This window comes from Nyctereutes procyonoides, unplaced genomic scaffold (genome assembly GCF_905146905.1).
Source record: "Nyctereutes procyonoides isolate TBG_1078 unplaced genomic scaffold, NYPRO_anot_genome, whole genome shotgun sequence".
Taxonomy (NCBI): Eukaryota; Metazoa; Chordata; class Mammalia; order Carnivora; family Canidae; genus Nyctereutes; species Nyctereutes procyonoides.
Genome location: NW_026575120.1, coordinates 16,097,703 through 16,114,581, shown reverse-complemented (window position 1 = coordinate 16,114,581; position 16,879 = coordinate 16,097,703). Strand labels below are relative to the sequence as shown.

At 40.3% G+C, this 16,879-nt stretch overlaps 2 protein-coding genes across 2 annotated transcripts in view; one reads left to right on the top strand and one right to left on the bottom strand.

The window, feature by feature from the left end:
• The window catches only part of IDO2 (indoleamine 2,3-dioxygenase 2), a 59,784-nt gene extending 54,762 nt beyond the window's left edge, over positions 1-5,022 (bottom strand). Inside the window, exon 1 of the mRNA XM_055335033.1 lies at positions 4,881-5,022. Coding sequence (XP_055191008.1) covers positions 4,881-4,979 — 99 coding nt within the window. The 5' untranslated portion in view covers positions 4,980-5,022. The remainder of the gene's footprint in view (positions 1-4,880) is intronic.
• The window catches only part of LOC129515879 (A disintegrin and metallopeptidase domain 3-like), a 196,489-nt gene that overhangs the window by 35,255 nt on the left and 144,355 nt on the right, over positions 1-16,879 (top strand). The gene's annotated exons all lie outside the window — the stretch shown is intronic.

Sequence of the window (16,879 nt, the reverse complement as noted above, 5' to 3'; positions counted from 1 at the left end):
TGTCTGGTTGTGAGCAGCCATTGATGATTCTTTCCTCCATTCATTGTTTCACTGGGTTTGATAAGATGGTGATATATTTTTTTTGGCACGTAAAATATGTTCAATATATATTGATCAAAATTAAACTAAGAAAAAAACCAAATAAATGGTAAGTAATGCTACCAAAACAATCTCAGAAGAAAATGAAATATGACAAACCAAATGCAAGAATATTAAAACTATGTTCAGGTAAGATGATCATGTCAAGGAGTTCCTTCTGTCTATCCAAACCTACCAATTAACCCTGCGAACTTGTTCAAGTTCTGTCTTCTCTAGGAAGCTGTTCCTGTCACTTCTGGTGTGCAACAGGATCACTCCTGTCCTCCCAACCACCCTTAAACTTTCTCTTCTTCAGAACAGCTTTAGTCCCTTCTACTATTGCCTACAGGTCATCCTGTAGACCCTTGGGCATCATAGTGCTCTTCCTTCAGCTAAATACCCGTTCAGCAATAGAATCCTTTTGATAAAGAGCACCCTCCCCCCATTCCAGATGAGAGGCATTATGCTCCTGCCTCCTTTTCATTCCTGCTGGTGCGTTTATCTCCAGGCTGTCACTGCCTCTTCAATATCTGTCACCTGACAGACTTTGCCCTTGAAATATGCCCTCCCCATAACCCCCTTCAGAACCTGCTTAACAAGAACTGGTCAGATCACATTTTCCCCCTCCTCTGACACCTACAGCACAGCCCACTTTCCAAAGACAATTGGAGTCAGGGACAACACCAGACTTACAACTGACCTCAGCTCAGAATTCCTTGTCTGCTCCCATTCTTTCCCCCTGAGGCTTCCTTCAGGCTGGACTCAGCAAAGCTTTTCTCTGATCAGGAGGTTTCCCCTAATGGTAATTATCTTGCATACTCTGATTTCCCTGATCATCCTGCCTGCCCCATTAGAGCAGCACCCCCAGTAGACCAGAATTGCCGGAGCAACACTTCACTTCTCTCACATGCCACCAGCATCCACCACAGTGCCAGCTGGCTCTCAAGAAGTACTTGGAGCAGGAGTGAGTAATGAAGGGGGGCTGTTGGTTGCCTTTTCTGTAGTAGCTATACCTTGCATTTGGTACATTCTGAGAGATGGTGATATTCTAATCTCATAATTTCTTCTTCATTTATAAGTCATTTCTGGATGATGCCTGGGAGCTAATTCTTTAGTTTGGAACTGTTTAAAAGAGAAAGTAATAAGAAGAAAGAAAGAAAGAAGAAAGAAAAGAAAGAAAGAAAGAAAGAAAGAAAGAGAAAGAAAGAAAGAAAAAGAAAGGAATTAAGCATTTTTCCTGCCCATGTAGATCAAAGGAAATAGTTTATGAGAAGTTTATGTTCATAAAAGGATCCTTTGTTTTTGTATTTAAATTACTTCCAAGCTCTACTCAAGCCACAACACCTTTATCACTATAGCCAGTCTCTCAAGTGTAGACCCTCATCTCTCACCTGGACCTGCACCGTCCTCGATGCATTCTGTGCCTTTCAAGTACTGAGTCATTTAGGCTAGAGATTCCAAATTAACTGTTGGGTTGGGGCTCTGATATCAGTATTTTTTAAAGCTCCTCCAGTGATTTTGGTGTTCAGTCGAGGAACTGGTGCTCTCACCCACCCTGCACTTTGTGGAGAAAATTAAGGCCATTCCACTTTAAGATCTGCGTTAGCACAAGTACAGCCATCCCAGGCCCCCGTGAATAAGGGCTGAAATTTACATTACTTCAGTTACAGGAAAAAAACAGTTCTAGAAAGCCCCATATTAGAATAAGAACAGAGCCCCAGCCAAGGGCAGGAAGCCCCATATTAGAATAAGAACAGAGCTCAATGCCCTTGAAAGCCCCATATCAGAATGTAAACAGAACTTGAGAAATTCCTCCACCCCTTCTGGAGGTCCCCTAGACCAGCCCTTAAAACTAAGCTGGAACCCACCTCGGGGTCCAAGGGTCCAAGTCTCTGCTCAGCTGTGTCGGGTACACTTGGACCCAAGCTCGAGCTTGTAAATAAACCCTCCTGTGTTTGCATCGGTGTGGGCTCCTTGGTGGTTTCTCAGATTCGCAATCTTGGGCACAACACACTTAACATTCTACTAGAAAAAAATTCAAATGCCAGTTTCATTATGTCATTTGCCATATTTGTGAAATCCAAATTCTTGAGCCTAAAATTGGAGATCTCTGTTCCATACTGATCTAATCTACAGCTATAATCTGCCCTGGGCCCCTCCTTTCCTGCCAAGCTGATTTCCTTGTATTCTTTAAGTCTGAAGAAAAATTACTCCCCGCCCCCCACATCCACCCAAACACACATACACATGCACAGGACACATGATCTGGGAAAGAATTTTTGTGGCATGTTTATGGACAGGAGTCTGCAGGTATACGTTTTCCACACTGAAACGCTATCCCCTGGAAATGTTTGAGAGTGGATAGAAACCGTGGGGTACAGTATTTAAAAACAAATAAGCCCCCTCCCCTAAAGCCCTAATATTTACTTGTTCATTAGCTTGACTGTTTTATTCAGACAAACTTCAAAGTAAATATTCATAGTAAGCATCTAAGCTCGCTGAAAGAGTAACTTTGGGCCAGTTGACATGATGGAACAGCTCTCTGATCATTTGCCTTTAAACTAAAAGGAAAGCAAAACCTATTTGTACACTTAGCAAAGTCAGTGACAGATATTTCCTAATCAGTTTCAACACCACTGCTGCCTGGTACCTCTGGTGACCAAATCCCTCCTAAGGGATGGAGCAACCTGGGGGCAGATTCTGATGAAAACTTCCTTCTCTCATCATGTGCTAGAAATAGGGAAGTTTAAAATTTTCACAGAAATCAAAGGAAACTAAAAGTGAAACACAGAATTACATTTCCAGTAATCTGGCGTATGACTACTCTAATAAAGTAGGCCCGGTTTGCCAGGGAACTTTTTACATGAACTTAGGAATGGAAATTTCTTGTCAGGGGGCATCCATTAGCCAAATCACAAGACAGACATGATCTGGCTCAGGACATTATGAGCACTTGCTACCTGTTATTGTTTCTCATCTAGTTTTCTTATTTATCAACGAGGAAACAGAGGAAAAGTCGATGATCATGGTGCTATAAAGTTACATACTTTATACTATTATTTTTCCTCTGCTTAGTGTACATATTTAATCTCAGTAAGTGTTAGCTTATTGGTCTTTTCTTGCCTGTGAACCAGGGATGATAGGAATATTCCCAAATCAAGTTTTCCACTCAGAATGGAGTTTTTAATGAACATTGGACTGAGGGTCAGGAGAACTGTTTCTAGTCTTGCACTAAATTTATTAAAGGGCTTCATTCCACAGCAGTCCAGTGGGAGTGGCACTAGATCTGCATCCACTCTGTGTGAAAACTGAGGGTCAGTGCTTGTGATTCACACAGGGTTACAAGAGTTAGTAAGTGCAAGTCAGGATGACTGACACATTCTGATTTACCCAGGACTTTCCTGCTTTAGCCCTGAAAGACCCATAATTTGGGAACCCTGTAAGTCCTTGCAAATGCAAATTCTTGGGCACCCTACCAGCGGTAAGAGAATTCATTCTGTGCTCAGGGCTACAACCCTACTCTCCATAACACCCTGAAATCATTACTTCTAATGTTCAAGTTACTTGCAGATCTGTGGCTTGTTCCCTCAACTAACAGCTTAACAGACAGCTTTTGGGACCAATGAATAGATTATGTCTTCATCTGTATTCCCCAAACAACAATTGAAAGTAAATAAGCATTACAGTGGGTATTCAATAAAAGCTCATTGAATTCTAGACCATTCTTTAATCATATTTAAATGACAAATTAGGCTTATTGTGGGGGGAGCAATTGGATCTATTAAGCTATTGCAGTAACTACAATATTGGACCTCTAGATTCTCAACCAAATAGTTTTGGCCGTTATCTATGTGATGTAGTAGAAAAAAAGATGTTGAGAGTCCTGAGTACTAGTTCTACTTTTGACACTCATATGGCTTTGGCAAGTTGCTTCTCTGGGCCTCAGCTACCCTAAATTCAAAAGCAGGAAGTTGGGATCAGATTCTTTCTTTCTTTCTTTCTTTCTTTCTTTCTTTCTTTCTTTCTTTCTTCTCTTTTTTTTAAAGATTTATATTTATTTACTCATGAGAGACACAGACAAATATAGAGAGAGGCAGAGACACAAGCAGAGGGAGAAGTAAGCTCCATGCAGGGAGCCCAACATGGGACTCGATCCTGGGACTCGAGGATCACACCCTGGACTGAAGGGAGCGCTAAACCGCTGAGCCCCCTGGGCTGCCCTGGATCAGATGGTTTCTAAAGCCTCTTACAGTCTTAACATCTTGGCTTTGGACCACATTCAGAGAGTAAACAGTGTTGGTAAAAGTTAAGTGATGAAACAATTGTATTACAGGTTGTATATTTCTTTAGGAGAGTTAAGAAATAGGTATCGTTAGTTCTCAAGGGTTACTTCTTCTTCTCAGCAATGTCTGTGAATATTTGATTCTTCCCACCAAGGCCCAAAGTACTGATGGCCTTCTATGAGCTTTTTGCTCTCCTACTAGTAAGCCCCGATAAACTGATTTACTCCCTTAATTGATCTCTAAGTTCTGTCTTTTCCTTGGTAACTACAGATTTGCTCATATGTTTACTGGACTAATTGACAATCTATTAAAAACAACTGGTGTTAAAACATTCTGTTTGAGTGCTGTGGCTGTCACTTTCCTTTTGTTCATAATTACACTTTGAGTTATTCGTAGCATCTTTCCCAGGTATTTATATTACCTGTCCCCTGACAACCACATAAATTAAGCAAACAAAGGAACCAACAAATCAGCATCTTGAGAAACCTATTGTGCCCTGGTCCAAGGCTCTATACTTACCAGAGGATTTGGAAGAAGAAAGCCATAATCTTCAGAAATGTGAAATCTTCTTAGAGATAATAATGGTGTTGTCTTCAAATTCTGACTTGGAGGCTCCATAATTTTGTTTGAAGTATCTACACTAAAGTCTGAGTCCCTGAGTGTCCACTACTTCAATATTTTATCAAAGACCCAGGGTAAGGGAGCTTCATAATAGTATTTTCCCACTGGAGTTAATTCTGTAGTGTCTCAGCAACAGAGGAGAACCTTGATCTGAGGTTGAATTCCAGACTGCCACAAATTTAATCTGACACGAGGCTGAGTAAACACTTACAGACTGCTAATTACGAAACAGGGAAACATGGGCAGGGTAGCTCAGCGGTTTAGCGCTGCCTTCCGCCCAGGGCATGATCCTGAAGACCCAGGATCGAGTCTCACATCGGGCTCCCTGCATGGAGCCTACTTCTCCCTCTGCCTATGTCTCTGCCTCTCTCTCTGTGTCTCTCATGAATAAATAAATAAAAAATCTTAAAAAAAAAACCACAGGGAAACAAAATCACAATAGAAAAAACAACAAACAAAAAACTCCCTTTTTTTCACACACATGTACTATGAGAAGATTGTCTTTAAATCCAGAGACAAAAATAAATGAATAAACAAACAAACAAACAAATAAATCCAGAGAGAAATTTGTTCTCCTTTGGAAAAGGGGAAATGAACTAGAACTATGGTCATGGCTTATCCCAAATACCCTGACAATAACCTGGTCCACAATGACTTTCGATGCACTAGGTCTTTATCCCTACTATTAACATTGGAAGTTAGTTATATTTAGACAGATATTTCAGTGGTTGGTGGTGACTGGAGAAGAGGGGAAGACTCTAAATGCATGTCAGAATCTCAAAGGGTTCTGAACAATGACATGCTCTAACATACTGAACAACATACTGTAAAATACAATTGCTTTGATTTCTTTAAGAAATAATATTTATTTATTTATTTATTTATTTATTTATTTATTTATTGTTGTTGACAAAGTTCTGTTTTATTTTTTTAAATTAATTTTATTGGTGTTCAATTTACCAACATACAGAATAACACCCAGTGCTCATCCCGTCAAGTGTACCCCTCAGTGCCCGTCACCCATTCACCCCCACCCCCCACCCTCCTCCCCCTCCACCACCCCTAGTTCATTTCCCAGAGTTAGAAGTCTTTATGTTCTGACTCCCTTTCTGATATTTCTCACACATTTCTTCTCCCTTCCCTTATATTCCCTTTCACTATTATTCATATTCCCCAAATGAATGAGAACATACACTGTTTGTCCTTCTCCGGTTACTGTGGCCAAGTTCAAAAAGGGTGTTGCCTGAGTTCTCCTCTGGGATTTTGATGGAATCTTGTCTCACATTTAGATCTTTCATCTATTTTGAGTTTATCTTTGTGTATGGTGCAAGAGAGTGGTCCAGTTTCATTCTTCTGCATGTGGATGTCCAATTTTCCCAGCACCATTTATTGAAGAGACTGTCTTTCTTCCAGTGGATCGTCTTTCCTCCTTTATCGTATATTAGTTGACCATAAAGTTCAGGGTCCACTTCTGGGTTCTCTGTTCTGTTCCATTGATCTATATGTCTGTTTTTGTGCCAGTACCACACTGTCTTGATGAACACAGCTTTGTAGTACAACCTGAAATCTGGCATTGTGATGCCCCCAGATATGGTTTTCTTTTTTAAAATTCCCCTGGCTGTTTGGGGTCTTTTCTGATTCCACACAAATCTTAAAATAATTTGTTCTAAGTCTCTGAAGAAAGTCCATGGTATTTTGATAGGGATTGCATTATACGTGTAAATTGCCCTGGGTAACATTGACATTTTCACAATATTAATTCTGCCAATCCATGAGCATGGAATATTTTTCCATCTCTTTGTGTCTTCCTCAATTTCTTTCAGAAGTGTTCTATAGTTTTTAGGGTATATTTTGAGACCCATTTGAATGGCAAATGGTTCTCCAACCTTTTATTTTCAGGTTGTAGGTGTCCTTCTGTCTAAAATGAGTCTCTTGTAGACAGCAAATAGATGGGTCCTGCTTTTTTATCCAGTCTGAAACCCTGCGCCTTTTGATGGGGTCATTAAGCCCATTCACGTTCAGAGTTACTATTGACAGATATGAGTTTAGTGTCATCATGATATCTATTTAGTCCTTGTTTTTGTGGATTGTTCCACTGAACTTCTTCTTAAAGGGGAGTTTTAAGAGTCCCCCTTAAAATTTCTTGCAGAGCTGGTTTGGAGGTCACATATTCTTTCAGTTCCTGCCTGTCTTGGAAGCTCTTTATCTCTCCTTCCATTTTGAATGAGAGCCTTGCTGGATAAAGTATTCTTGGTTGCATGTTCTTCTCATTTAGGACCCTGAATATATCCTGCCAGCCCTTTCTGGCCTGCCACGTCTCTGTGGAGAGGTCTGCTGTTACCCTAATATTCCTCCCCATGAAAGTCAGGGACTTCTTGTCTCTTGCTGCTTTAAGGATCTTCTCTTTATCTTTGGAATTTGCAAGCTTCACTATTAAATGTCGAGGTGTTGAACGGTTTTTATTGATTTTAGGGGGGATCTCTCTATTTCCTGGATCTGAATGCCTGTTTCCCTTCCCAGATTGGGGAAGTTTTCAGCTAGGATTTGTTCAAATACATATTCTGGCCCTCTGGCCCTTTCGGCGCCCTCGGGAACCCCAATTAAACGTAGGTTTTTCTTCCTTAGACTGTCATTTATTTGCCTTAATCTGTCTTCATGGTCCCTTAATTGATTGTCTCTTTTTTCCTCAGTTTCCCTCTTTGCCATTAACTTGTCTTCTATGTCACTCACTCGTTCTTCCACCTCGTTAACCCTCGTCGTTAGGACTTCTAGTTTGGATTGCATCTCATTCAATTGATTTTTAATTTCTGCCTGATTGGATCTAAATTCTGCAGTCATGAAGTCTCGTGAGTCCTTAATGCTTTTTTCTAGAGCCACCAGTAGCTGTAGAATAGTGCTTCTGAACTGGCTTTCTGACATTGAAGCGTAATCCAGATTTTGTAACTCTGTGGGAGAGAGGGCTGTTTCTGATTCTTTCTTTTGAGGTGAGGTTTTCCTTCTAGTCATTTTGCTCAGTGCAGAGTGGCCAAAAACAAGTTGTATTGGAACACGGGGAGTATCACTGGTCCGTCCAGCTGGTCTTCTGGGGGAGGGGCCTGCTGTGCTGATTTTCAGATGTTAGCACTTGAGGGAGCTGCTCTGCCCCTGCCTGCTGCCGGGCTCAGCGGGGGTTGTTTACCCCGTGGGGCCCCAGGAGGATCAGCCGCAGTTGCTATGGCAACTCTGGAAGCCTGGATTCAGCCTCCGCAGGAACTACGGGGCTCGGGGCTCTCGGCTCTCCGTCCGCAGGGCCTGGAGGCTCCGGGGCGGGGCCGCTGATCTGCTCAGCTCGGGCAGGAGCGTCCTCGCTGTCCTGGGCCCTCCCGGCCTCTGCCTGTCCCAGGGGAGGCCGGATCCTGGGCTGTGTCCCGGCGCCCTGTGCTCCGGGGCCTGCGCTGTGGGATTCGCGCTCCCGCCCTGCAGCTCCCTCCCTGGAGCCGCTCCCGAGCCCCTCCGAGCTGCTCCGGTCCCGCCGTGCGCGCTGCAGCCCTTAGGGAGCTCGGCGCACTCTCCCGGGGCGCAGGTGTCTGTTAGTGTCCCCGGGAGCCCGAGGGCATCCCCGCCCTCCTGGGTCCTGCTCCAACTCCCTGCGAGCCCCTTTCCGCCCGGGAAGGTTGGTGCAGCTCCTGCTCCTCCGGGACGGGGCTCTCCTGTCCTGGGGACACTCGCCCCGGCCTCAGCCCGGCTCCTCGCAGGGCCCCTCCCCCTCGGAGGCCTTTTGTGTCTTTATTTCTTTTTCTCCGTCTTCCTACCTTGATAGAAGCGCGGACTCTTCTCACTGTAGCATTCCAGCTGGTCTCTCTTTACATCTCAGGCCAAATTCGTAGATTTTCAGGATGGTTTGAAGGTTATCTAGGTAATTTGGTGGGGACAGGCGATTTGCGGACCCTGCTCTTCCGCCATCTTGCCCCTCCCCTCAAGAAATAATATTTAATATTTTTTTTGAAATCTTTAATCACAATAAGGAAGACATATATATTCTTAAGTTTAACAAATGAGGTAGTGGATATTGACAAACTTAAGAGCCGGAACACATTATTTGATTTAACCCTCTACCTATATCCACCATCTTTTGAGAACCTACCACTAAGATAGGTGATTTTACCTATGAAGTAGCTACTAATTTTACCAGTTTTACAGACTAGTAAACTGAGGCACACACATGTAAATAACCCTGTCTATGGTCACTACACTAATTATTGGCAGGTGAGGACTGGAGCTGAAATAACTTGACTTCCAAGCCATTGCTGTGTTTACTAGATCAAGCTGCCAGGCTATCTGTCAAAAATGCTCTTACAGTTTGAATTCACTTAACTACAGAGCCCACTTATGAGTTCCAAGTCATAGATCTGCACTGTGGAAATTCTGAGGACTCTGCCTTTTGCCAAATGGATCCTGAACATAGGAAAGGAAGTTGTAAACAAATTATTTGATATATATTTTTAAAGGTTTTATTTATTTGAGAGAGAGTGAGAGCATGTGCATGAGTTGGGGGAGGAACAGAGGGAAAAGGAGAGGAATAAGCCTACTCCCCACCAAGTGGGGAGCCCTACCTGGGGCTTGACCCCAAGACCTGGAGATTATGAACTGAGCTGAAGTTAGACACTTAACCATCCACTCCCGTAAAACAAATTTATTTGGAAGCTAATTTATCTAAACACATAGTTTCCTTCCTCTCTTTCTCTAGGATAAATAGAAAGCTAAAGCTTGCCTAGGTGGTTCAGGGTTGAGAATGAGACTCTTGATTTCAGTTCAAGTCATGATCTCAGGATGGTGGGATCTAGTCCCAAATTTAGAGTCTGCTTGAGATTCTTTCCCCCTCCCTCTCATCCCCTCTCTGCTCTCCATTGTACTCTTTCTCTCTTTCTCTCTCTATCAAATAAATAAATAAATCTTTTTTTTTTTAAGATTTTATTTATTTATTCTTGAGAGGCAGAGAGAGAGGCAGAAACACAGGCGGAGGGAGAAGCAGGCTCCATACAGGGAGCCTGATGTGGGACTCGACTCGATCCCACGTCTCGAGGATCACACCCTGGGCCGAAGGCAGGCGCTAAATCGCTGGGCCACCTGGGAGTCACTAAATAAATAAATCTTAAAAAAAATGCTAACAGCAGGAAATTCTCTAATCATTTATTGAATAGTTCCCATGGAAGGTTCAACTTTAAAAGTTGTATATCAAAAGTAGCCTAATTTATGGTTCACCAAACACCTGAGAGCCATTTTCAATTATCTACTTTCCCTCAACCAAATACCCAGCCAGTCTTGAAATTTTATTCTAAGTGTTACAAATGCAACTTCTCAAACTTTATATGTTAATAATCATCTTGTTCTCTCCGTCAATTTCAGGTGAAAAGAAGGCCCAGTTATTTTTGTTGATGCTCGGTATGTTATTTTGCATCCATTCCCTCTACCCCCTCTCCAGAATTAATTGTAACCTCATAAAAGCATAGAATCATAAAATATCAGAATTGAAAGGAATATTATAGAATAGATTATCTAGTTCAGCACTTTCACTAAATATATGAAAAGCCTGAAATTATGGGAATGAAATGACTTACACATGTCATCCTGGGAGTGCACATAAGAATTGAACTAGAATTCTGACTTGCCCCTCACAGTCCAGAATTTCTATTTACCCAGCCAGGCCTACCTGAGTGCGAATTTCTATCACTTATCTGCTGTGAGACTTTTTAACAGGTAACTTAAAGTTCTGAGCTTCTGTTTCCACATCTGCAGGTAATAGCAACATTTATCCCAGAGACATTTCAGGATAAATCTAGGAGAAACCACTAAGTGAAGCACTTATCAGAAAACAGTAGATGCTATTTTTTATCATGACCCTTTTGCCTCCTTCTGGACATCCTTTTTTAATGTTTTTTCTGGTTTTCTTTCCTATCATTCTGATTATATCTTTTTCTATTTCAATCATTGACTCCTTTTTAAAAATTTTTGGCACCGAACATACACATATTTGTAGTGTTATTACAACTATTCTCTACTTCAATATGCTTATGTATTTTTATCTCATCGTAGCCATCAATTCTATATACCAGGTTCCAAAATCTTCATATTCAGTCTTGAACTTGCTGGCTCCCAAGGTTTAAATCTTATGGTACTTGTGGGTTAGTGAACATCTCGGGTCTTACCATAAAATCTTTCAAGAGCTCCTCACTGTGGGGGCACTTGTGGGGTCCAGCTGGTTAAACATTCAACTTGATTTCAGCTTAGGTTTTGATCTGAGGGCCAGGGTCATGAGATGGAGCACTGCATGAGGCTCTGCACTTAAGATTCTCTCTCCTTCTCTCTGCCCCTCCCCATTGTGTTCTTTCTCAAATACATAAACAGATAAATAAATCTTATAAAAAAGAGCTCCTCACTGTAAATTAAATAAAGTTCAAGTTTTCTTGATCAGGCATTTGATAATGTCCATTGCCTCACTCTTCATCGCCTTTCTAGCTGTGCAAAATTCTGCAATCACCTTGAACTTCTATCATGTCACATTCATGTGCTTCCTGGTTTGACAGTTACTAACATATTTATTTCATTTTTTCTGTTAGATTGTAAGCTTCTTGAAGAATTCATACCCAATTTTGCATCTTCCTTCAGCAGCATGTGTCCAGTGTCTGGTACTCAAGGAGTATTTGTTAAATGAGTGGTCTCTCAGAGTCTCACGGTGGATTCCATACTTTTAGAACCAGGGTCTTGTTGCCAGGTAGAAATTCATACTGGCCCCAACCCAGTGACTTACTATGCCCAAAGGAACATAGTGGCTACACACTCCATGAAGCCCTGCCTCACATCTTTCTTATTTACTAAGAGGAAGGAGCTGAAATATAATTGTGCACAGGAACTTCCTCTCCTAACTGAAAGGTTTGGATTTTCAGAGTCCTGGGTTCTATAATTAGCTTTACCACAAATTAAAATAGTGTTAGTGTGCAACAAGGGTTCTGTTTGTCTTTGACTGTGTATTACAACTTTTTGGAAATGAAACAAGGGGTATCCAGAAAAGGAAAAAAAATTCCTGATGGAAATTTTTAAGAGATCATTTATATTTTATTTTATGTTTTTAAAGATTTTGCCTATTTATTTATTTGAATGAGAGAGAAAGAGAAAGAGCAAAAGCAGGGGGAGGATCAGAGGGCAAGGGAGAGACTCCTTGCTGAATATGAGCCTGATGCAGGGCTCAATCCATCTCACAACCCTGAGATCATGACCAGAATTGGAGGTTTAACCAACTAAGCCACCTAGGTGCCCCAAGATATCATTTACATGTTTAATGGTGGCAATTTCAGATATAGTCTCAGTTTCAAACTGTTAAGGTTTAGAATCTGACTTGTCACAATCAACCCAAAAAGTGCTGGTACACGGGGACTATTCCTGTACAACTCATTAATCCCTTCTTTGTTTGTAAATTCAGTGGGACTTTTCATTCCTTTCTGATGAACCATGCAGGAATCTGGAATTTTGCCACAGCCTCTGCTGCACCTTCTTTCTTCTCCTTCATCTCCTCCTCCTCCTCCTCTTCCTCCTCCTTCTTCTTCTTTTCCACTCTCTCCCTCTCTTTCTTCCTTTTTTTTTTTAACTCTCTTCTCTTCTTGGCATTTGCTATGACATCCATTCCTTCTGGTTTGATTGTACTTAAAAATAATAAGAAAGAAATGGTAGTTAATACTCACTGATTTTTCTTCTGTGCCAAGTTTTCTTCCATGGATTATCTCATTTAACCCTCACTCAGCCCTGTGAGTTAGGTGCTGTTGTTCCCATAATTAAGTATTACTGAAGCTTGTAAAGCTTAAGTAAAAGCCTAGGGTCATACTTTTTGTAAGTGATGGAGTCAGGACTGGATCACAGACAAAATCTGACCTTAAAGTCACCACTCCTAGGAGAGGTGGAGGGAAAAAAATTAAAAATAAATACAAATGAAAACAAGAATAAAATAAAATAAAATGAAAGTCACCACTCCTAACCATGAGGGACAGGGCTTCCCTGCTTTGGTTATTCTCTCCTCTTAATTCTGGTTACGGTTTACTATCGGTGGTCTCCATAGTTCAGATCCCAACTTTCCTCTCCTGACTTTGTTCCCTCTCCCTGGGTGACTTCATCCATTCAAAGACTTTGCCTATCATCTCTAGACTGATGATTCTCAACATTTTGTTTCTATTTGAATCTCTTCTGCCGTCTAATAGATGACTTCACTTGACTTGTATAGAAGCTTTATATGAAAATCTTAATATTGAACACTAAGGCAGGGGCAAAGGCTTTAAAACCTCCAACAAGGTCTTGAGCAGAGAGTCCACTAATTAATGAAAGGTCATATCTGTACTTATCGATTTATTCTCTCATAACAGGAACAAAATTGATCTGCCTCATCTATTTCATGTCTTGGTGAATGGAATCCCCAGAACCAGGAATAAATGTGAAGGACTAGTAGAGAATAAAAAGTTAAGGATTCTTGTTCAAAATTATTCAGAATTACAAGATACTGACAGTAAAACATTAAGTCAAGCATTAAGCCTTTCTGTATGTGAGACCCTATGCGACTGCACAGGTTGAGTGTCAATGAACTGGGCCCCGGTACTTCTGGAGCTAGAGGTGACCTGGAAGTCATCTCTCCACTATATCCAACAGAACAGCAGTCTTGCTGATCCTGCTGTCTTAATATTTCTTATATTTCCCTTTATTACCAATTCTGCTGACATTGTTTTTGATTCCTTGATATTTACCATTGGAGTATTAAACCATAATCCCTAACTGATGTCTCTGTTTCAAATCTAATCCCATAATGCTTTCCCATTTTGAGACTTGAATTGCTTTTACAACCTCCAAACTCATCTCCCTGCCTTTATAATGACCCCCTGTTTTATCCTACCCATATAATATTTCTTTTCAACTACTACATTTAAATATTTATTTGTGATGGGCAACTTTTCATTTAAATATTATTCAAATATGCAGATATAATAAAATCATTTCTATGCTTAAAATATTTCACTTTGGGATCCCTGGGTGGTTCAGCAGATTAGTGCCTGCCTTCGGCCCAGGGCTTGATCCTGGAGTCCCAGGATCGAGTTCTATGTCAGGCTCCCTGCATGGAGCCTGCTTCTCCCTCTGCCTGTGTCCTTGCCCCCCCCCCCTCTCTCTATGTCTCTCATGAATAAATAAATAAAATATTTAAAAATAAAATAAAATATTTCACTTGGTTTTCAAGATAAATTGAAACTACTTCATTGCATGGCCCTTAAAGCTAGCTATAGCTTAGCTTCACTAGCTTATCACCCTTATTTTTTTATGCTTCAGCCATACTGAACTATGTGTACTTCCTCAGACAGATCATGCTTATGCTGCTGTCCTTTGTAAACTCTTCTCACTTTCTGAAATTTCTAACCTTTCTTTCACTTGCATATGTATTCTTCACCCTTTAAAACTCATGTCATATATTACCTTATCTAAGGAAGTCTATTCTTATTACAACTCTTCTCAGTACCACCTCCCTGCTTTGCCCATCCTCTTTCTGTTGCCTACTAGTCTGGGTTAGGAACTATACGTCTCTGCTCTTACACTCTTTGTTTGTATTTATATAACTTTCATCCCATTGTGTTGAATTAATTCATTTGTCTCTTTCCCTACTAATGAGCATCATGAAGAAAGTTTAATGTCCTTAATCTTTCTATCTCTACTATCTAGCTTAGGGACTAGCATACCATGTTTGCCCATCAAAAGGTTATTGAACAGATGAGTAATTAGGGTATACATTCTGATGCTTATAGGTGAGCTTTAAACATTAGTGAAATAATGCTTGAGTTAATACAGCATTTATATTTTTCTTCTCTTAGCAGCCAATATTTTAAACTCATTGCTAAGTGCTATGATGTAAGAATAAAAAAGCCATGGATCCTAGCTATAGAGAAATGGTAAAATAGCAGTTTAAATAATACACACACACAGAGAAAGAGAGCGCCATCATCACTATATAAGAGCAAAAGTAGCTTGTTCAAAAAAAAAAAGAATTTTAAAAATCTAGGGGAATAAAGTTGAGAGAAACTTCCCTACAAGTTAATCCTTCAGTTTGGGTTTGGGCAATGGACTAAAATAGTGGTTCTCAAATAGAAATGGATATGTGGGAAGTGGTTGTATTAGCATGATTACTGGAGTTCTTTCCAGAGTTCACAAGGCTTTAATCATCCTTGGAAAATTGGAGGGTCTGGTATGTGTTATTTGTCGGAAGACATTCTCTTCCAAAGGCAGGTTATTCTGGTATTGACATTTCCTCATTCATCCTACCTCCAATATAATATTTGAAAATCAGCACAAAATAAGAAAAAGAGTTCCTGTTCTGATTTTCTAGCCAGATTGTAGATAGGAAATTCCATTGACTTTGTAAACTTGTAAAATACACAAATATATACATATTTATTACACGAAATTATTGTCTTTGTAATCCAAAAGAAAAATCAGTACTATTCTAATACTGACACATGTTGACTTATATTGTTTAAAATTTCCGTTAGAACCTAGCCTGTCATTTAATTTTTTTTTTCATGGATGAATTTTCAGGTTACATATAATTAAATCACAGAGTTGGGAGGCACTTTAAGAATGATCTATTGATCTCTGATTATTTATTTATTTATTTATTTATTTATTTATTTATTTATTTATTATTTATTGATTTGAGAGGCACAGAGAGAGAGAGAGGCAGAGACACAGGCAGAGAGAGAAGCAGGTTTCATGCAGGAAGCCCGACGTGGGACTCGATCCTGGGTCTCCAGGATCACGCCCCAGGGTGAAGGCGGCGCTAAACCACTGGGCCACCGGGGCTGCCCTATCTCTGATCTTTTAGATGTGAACAAACAGACCAGAGAAGGTAAGTGATTATTTGAGCTCACATAGTAGTTTTCTTTTTAATAGATTTTAATTTTTAGAGCAGTTTTAAGCTCATAGCAAAATGAAAAAGAAAGTACAGGGAATTCCCATTATTTAATCTTCTGCCCCACAAGCACAGCTTTCCACACCACAATGGTATGTTTATTAAAATCAATGAACCTGCATTGATACATGCTTGTCATCCAAAGTCCATAATTTACATTAAGGTTTACTCCTGCTGTTGTTCATTCTACATGTTTTAGCAAATGTATAATGACATTTATCCACTACTGTAGTATCAGACAGAAAAATTTCACTGCCCTAAAAACCCTGTGTTTTGCTTACTCCTCTCTCTCTCTTCCCTAACCCCTGAAAACCACTGATTTTTTTACGGTCTCCAAATTTTTGCCTTTTCCAGAATGTCATTATGCTTGGAATCACACAGTATGTAGACTTTTCAGATTGACTTCTTTTACTTAGTAATAATATACATGATAGATTCCTCCTTTTTTGCCTGATCACTTATTCCTTTAAAGTGCTGAATAAGGGGCACTTGGATGGCTCAGTTGGTCAAGTGTCCAACTCATAATTTTGGCTCAGGTCATGATCTCAGAGTGGTGGGACCATATACATCTTTTGTGAGTCTTCTTTCAAGCTATTAGCTTTATTTTCTGCTATGAGGGTGTAAGGTTTCCCAGTTTTATCAATCATCTGACTTAAATGCTCATCATAAAACCAAACCTCAAAACCAACACAGGGTAATTTTCTGTCAAAGTGCATTTACACTATCTTGTATAATAGGTGATTTTTAGAGTTTTAAATCTTATAAGCTGAACCTGGAAGTGTATTCCTATTTTCTGCAATACTTCTGGTAAATTGTCAAGTCTATACCTACTGTGTTGTCAGCAGGTAAGCACATTCTATGAATAAGAGAAAACATTTTATATCATTTGTATAATAAATAATCACATTTCAAACTGTAGATATATGAACTC